The sequence below is a fragment of the Symphalangus syndactylus genome, chromosome 4 (genome assembly GCF_028878055.3).
Source record: "Symphalangus syndactylus isolate Jambi chromosome 4, NHGRI_mSymSyn1-v2.1_pri, whole genome shotgun sequence".
In the NCBI taxonomy this organism is placed as follows: domain Eukaryota; kingdom Metazoa; phylum Chordata; class Mammalia; order Primates; family Hylobatidae; genus Symphalangus; species Symphalangus syndactylus.
The window spans coordinates 28,434,934-28,440,933 of NC_072426.2; the positions used below are offsets into that span (position 1 = coordinate 28,434,934).

The following is a 6,000-nucleotide window of genomic DNA, read 5'->3' on the forward strand; positions in this document are numbered from 1 at the left end:
CATTGTGAATAGTTACAGTATTGTATAACTTTCAGCATTATAATTTCAAGGTTTATAAAACCTTTGAAAGTCAATTTCTTTGAGCTGGGTTTGCCCTGCAACTGAAGGCATACAGAAGTACATGCCTGTAGTAATGACATTTCTAAGCTTCTGTTGGCCAGAGGTTACTTCAACGGTGTAGACCACAGATCCAGACTGAGAAGTCACCACAGGGCACTGTAGGGCGCTAGACATCACATATCCTGGTTGTCCAGATAGCCACTATTTCCATAATAAGTTCATTAAATATACACAGTTAAATGTGATTTAATTTTTTTTACCTATATAATACTTTTCCTATGAGTAAACTCAGAATTCAAGGGAAAAAATCCTTTACCAGTCTATCCTGACTTTTATTTTAAAAACAGTGTCATTGCAGCAGCTAATGTGCATTTATAAATACATGCTAGAGAGTAATGTCAGTAGTTTGTAAGCTCATGTACAGCTCTCATTTCAGCAGCCTAAGGAAAAGAGATGGTTAAGATTCTGTGAAGCTTGGAGTTAGCCTTGTATTTACTTGCTGCAATCTGGTGAAACATTTCATTTGTATTCATTTTCTTCTTCCATTTTTATGCACTGGCACCCTAGTGCTATCTGGAAGTGAATTCAATGGCTCAGAAGCTGTGATTCTGTAGCTGTCAAAATGTGAGAAGCTGGAGTTGTTTATAGAAGGAGCTCTCCAATGCACCCTTGGCCATTTAAACCTAAGAATTATGCAGGCAGCTTGTTAATATCTTTAAATGTTTACTGTTTCTTTGTTAAGTGACTTAGGGCTTACTCACTTCAGGAATCACAACTGCCGTGGATCCCGGGGGGCAAAGCACCACATGCAGTTGTGCTCACATTCCTGAATAGCTAGACAGGGCCTGCAACAGCGTGCTCCTCCTGAGCTGCCGGGCTGCAGCTGTGGTGGACTGAAAGGAAGTCACATGGCATCGCCTCCCAAGATCAGACCTGCTGCAAGAGCAAGTCAGCAGCGTTGGCGCCCTTTGATATCTTAGTTCCATTTTTGCTGTTGAAAGACTTGGCTTTTCAGTCTGACTCTAGCCTTATGTGGTGGTGCATCTGTAAGGCCAGTGGATCAAGCCCTTCCGTGCAGGGCCAGAGGAAGAGCAGGCCCAGGGCTGTGATGAGAGCGGGGCAGGAGACCAGCCCTCCACATGGGTCTGAAGCACGGCTCAGAAGAACCAACTGCCCCTTCCCCTTGAGGAGCAAGTATCTGCTGACCAACAAGGCAAGGGCAGGAGCCCTACTGGCAACAGCCAGGCTGGAAATCTGTTACCTCCACAGGAGAAGCAACATTGCTGGGGCATGGTGTTCCTGGTACCTTCTACCCAGACCACACAGGAGACAAACACCGTGGTGGAGAAGAAAAGTGTGAACGCTGACTTCTGTGTGCCAGGAGAGCAGAAGGCCTAGTTCTGTGCCACTGCCCTTCTCAAAGGCTCACAGTGCATCCGAAGTCTCACAGGGACCAGACTGGTGTCTCGGCCCTGCTTCTGCCTGTGAGTGTCCACTTCTCACTGCAGTGTTTTGAGGCAGCTTGAGTGCTGTCTCCCAAGCAGCACGCAGTCACCACTGCCAGTGATGCAGACACGCATGGGCCGGAGAGATGGAGCTCAAGCCCAGCGCCACCTCAGACAGGGGTCCCGGCCCAGTGACTACCTTGTGGTGTGGCTGTCCTTGTTCTGCCACAGGGAGACAGACCTCAAGGGATCACTTGCCCAAAGCCTCACTGACTAAAGAGTAGAGCTGGGATTTGGACGCAATAGTCGGGCTCCAGAACTATGCTTTCAACTATGGGGTGGCTGCAGGAATGAGAAGGATACTGTTCTAAAGCTCAGTATATGCTGTCTTATTAACTGGTTTCCCACTGAGAAAATACGTGTCTTAAGTGGAAAGTGGTATCTATTCCTCCAGCAATCTGAAAGTGCTGCGTTTGTAACAGCATAGGTGCTGTAGCTTGCTAGCCATCCTGCTCTTACCCACCCCTCTGCAATGTAAAAGGCATCCACTGTTGTGTAAATACACAATTGCTTTCCAGAAAAAAAAAATTACTGTTTCTACCTATGTACTTTCCGAATCAATGAATAATTGTTATTTAATAGAATTATAATAAAGGCAAACATGATAGAGAAGAAATAATGTATTTCAAGTAAAATACACAAAACTTCATCTCCAAGTAACCAGAACACTAATGCAATTCCCCATTCATTGTACTATTCGTACCATTGTACCATTGTTCCATTTCAGGCTGGAAATCTGTTATCTCCCCAGGAGAAGCAACACTGCTGGGGCATTGTGTTCCTGGTAGCTTCTACCCAGACCACACAGGAGAGAAACAGCGTGGTGGAGAAGGGAAGTGTGAACGCTGACTTCTGTGTGCCAGGAGAGCAGAAAGTGTGTGTGCTCTAAGGCCTATCCCAATATGACGAAGCTACTTCGGAGTACTTTGAGATAGTACTACTTCATTTTATAAACATTTTCTGGAATTGGTTGCAAGGTGGAAGTGAATCATTTCTGTATGGCACATAATTTGTAACTGTTTCTGTTATTTTCATAAAAACCTATGCTTATTCTCAACTGTAATGTCTCTAATGTTACAAAAAGAGGTGGGGTCGGGTGCGGTGGCTCACGCCCGTAATCCCAGCACTTTGGGAGGCCGAGGCGGGCAGATCATGAAGTCAGGAGATGGAGACCACCCTGGCTAACATGGTGAAACCCTGTCTCTACTAAAAATACAAAAAATTAGCCGGGCATGGTGGTGGGTGTCTGTAGTCCCAGCTACTCGGAAGGCTGAGGCAGGAGAATGGCGTGAACCCGGGAGGCGGAGCAGACGTTGCACCACTGCACTCCAGCCTGGGCGACAGAGCAAGACTCCGTCTCAAAAAAAAAAAAAAAAAGAGGTGGAAGGTCACTAAAGTATTTTTGTCATTAGCATCTATTTTAAATAAGGCTTTTATTCTTATTCTTTCAGCCCCACAGTGATCTGAAACTTGGGTAGTTTTCCACTCTAAAGCCAGCACAAAACCAACCTTTCTTCTCTCTTCCCTTTCTTCTTCTCCCCTTCCGTTGTCCCCTTGCCCCTTTCCATCTCCTGCGTTTCTTCACCTCTCCCTCTCATCCTTTTCTTTTTTCCCCACCTTTCACTTCCCACTTTTTGATCTCAAACATCTATTAAGTTCTTGTGTGGCAAACACGGAACAGGTTATAGAGATACAAGAACAAATAAGATGTTTTCGCTGACTTTGAATTGTACATAATGTAAAAAAATATTTTCAAACTTTGACTGGGCCCATAGTAAGGAACACATTTTACCTTGCAACTCACTACACACCTGCACATATGTATTAGTTTCCTAGGGTTGCCATCACAAAGTTCCACAAACTGGATGGCTTAAAACACAGAAATTTGCTGCCTCACAGTTTGGGAGGCTTGAAGTCCAAAGTCAAGGTGTTGGTAGGCAATGCCATGCTCCTTCTGAAACCTTTAGGGAAGAGTCCTTCCTTGGATCTTCCCAGCTTCTGGTGGTTTGCTGCCTATCCTCATCATTCTTTGGCTTCCATCTATAGCATTTCAGTCTCTGCCTTGGTTGTCACATGACATTCTCCCCTCCTGTGTCTTTCTGCGTCTGTACCTTGTCTCTTCTTATAAAGGCACCAGGCATATTAAATTAAAGGCCTACCCTACTCCAGTATAATCACATTTTAATTTCACTAGTCATGTCAGTCATGATCTTATTTTCAAATAAGATCACATTCTGAGTAAAGGATTTGATGTGGTTTGGCTGTGTCCCCACCCAAAATCTAATCTTGAATTGTAATCCCCATAATCCCCATGTGTCAAGGGTGGGACCAGATGGAGGTAACTGAATCATAGGGGCACTTTCCTCCATGCTGTTCTTGTGATAGTGAGTATCATGAAATCTGATGGTTGTATAAGTGTCTGCCATTTCCCTCGCTTGCACTCACTCCTTCCTGCCACCCTGTGAACAAGGTTCCTGCTTCTTCTTTGCCTTCTGCCATGATTGTAAGTTTCCTGAGGCCTCCCAAGCCCTACAGAACTGTGAGTCAATTAAAGCTCTTTCCTTTATAGATTACCCAGTATTCGTTATTTCTTCATAGCAGTAAGAGAACGAACTAATACAGTAATTGGTACCAAGGTAGTGGGGCACTGCTGTAAAGATACCTGAAAATGTGGAAGTGACTTTGGAACTGGGTAACAGGCAGAGGTTGGGAACAGTTTGGAGGGATCAGAAATATGTGGGAAAGTTTGGAACTTCCTGGAGACTTGAATGGCTTTGACCAAAATGCTGATAGTGATGTGGACAATGAATTCCAGGTTGAGGTGTGTCAGATGGAGATGAGGAACTTCTTGGGAAATGGAGTAAAAGTCACTCTTGCTATGCTTTAGCAAAGAGTGGCAGCATTTTGCCCTTGCCCTAGAGATCTGTGGAACTTTGAACTTGAGGGAGATGATTTAGGGTATCTGGCGTCAAGAGGAAGCAGCATAAACGTTGGAAAATTTGCAGCCTGACAATGTGATAGAAAAGAAAAACCCATTTTCTGGGAAGAAATTCAAGCCAGCTGCAGAAATTTGCATAAGTAACAAGGAGCCAAATGTTAATCGCCAAGACAATGGGGTAAATGTCTCCAGGGCATGTTAGAGACCTTCATAGCAGCCCCTCCCATCACAGGCCTGGAGGCTTAAGAGGGAAAAATGGTTTTGTGGGCTTGGCCCAGGACCCCCACTGCTGCTCTGTGCGGTCTCAGGACTTGGTGCCCTGCAGTCCAGCTGTGGCTAAAAGGGGCCAATGTACAGCTTGGGCCATTGCTTCAGAGGGTGTAAGCCCCAAGCCTTGGTGGCTTGCATGTGGTACTGGGCCTGCAGGTACACAGAAATCAGAAATTCAGGTTTGGGAACCTCCACTCAGATTTCAGAAGGTATATGGAAGTGCCTGGATTTCCAGGCAGAAGTTTGCTGCAGGGATGGAACCCTCATGGTGGATGTCTGCTATGGCAATGTAGAAGGGAAATGTGTGGTTGGAGCCCCACACAGAGTCCCCATTGTGGCACTTCCTAGTGGAGCTATGAGAAGAAGGACACCATCCTCCAGACTGGTAGATCTGAGAGCTTGCAACATGCACCTGGAAAAGATGGAAACACTCAATACCAGCCTGTGAAAGCAGCCAGGAGTAGGGCTGTACCCTGAAAAGCCATAGGGGCAGAGCTGCCCAACACTGTGGGGGCCCACCTCTTGCATCAGCATGACCTGGATGTGAGACCTGAAGAGTCAAACGAGATCATTATGGAACTTTAAGGTTTAATGACTGCCCTATCAGATTTAGGACTTGCATGTGTCCTGTAGCTCCTTTATTTTGGCCAATTTCTCCCATTTGGAACAGGTGTATTTACCCAATGCCTGCACCCCCATTCTATCTGTGAAGTAACTATCTTGCTTTCGATTTTACAGGCTCATAGGCAGAAGGGACTTGCCTTGTCTTAGATGAAACTTTGGACGTAGACTTTCAGGTCAATGCTGGAATGAGCTAAGACTCTGGAGGACTGTTGGAAAGGATTATTGTGTTTTAAAATGTGAGGACATGAGATTTGGGAGGGGTGATGGGTGGAATGATCTGGTTTGGGAGTGTCCTCACCCAAAATCTCACCTTGAATTGTAATCCCCATAATCCCCATGTGTCAAGAGCAGGAGCAAGTGGAGGTAATCAAATAATGGGGCCAGTTCCGCCATGCTGTTCTCATGATAGTAAGTGAGTCTCACAAGATCTGATGGTTTTATAAGTGTTTGACATTTCCCTTGCTTGTACTGACTTCGTTCTGCTGCCCTGTGAAGAAAGTTCCTCCTCTCCTTTGCCTTCTGCCATGATTGTAGGTTTCCTGAGGCCTCCCCAGCAATGCAGAACTGTGAGTCAATTAAACTTCTTTCCTTTATAAATTACCC

The 6,000-nt window shown here is 45.5% G+C and overlaps 1 protein-coding gene across 2 annotated transcripts in view; it reads left to right on the top strand.

Moving 5' to 3' along the window:
• Nucleotides 1-2,540, top strand: part of LOC134736458 (putative uncharacterized protein encoded by LINC00269) — a 72,418-nt gene extending 69,878 nt beyond the window's left edge. For both annotated transcript variants that reach the window (XR_010120467.1, XM_063637887.1), the window contains one exon: nt 2,293-2,540. Coding sequence is in view for 1 of the 2 variants with exons in the window: in XM_063637887.1 (XP_063493957.1) it covers nt 2,293-2,414 (122 nt within the window). In the remaining variant the exon portion in view is untranslated. The remainder of the gene's footprint in view (nt 1-2,292) is intronic.
• Nucleotides 2,541-6,000: the final 3,460 nt, after the last annotated feature.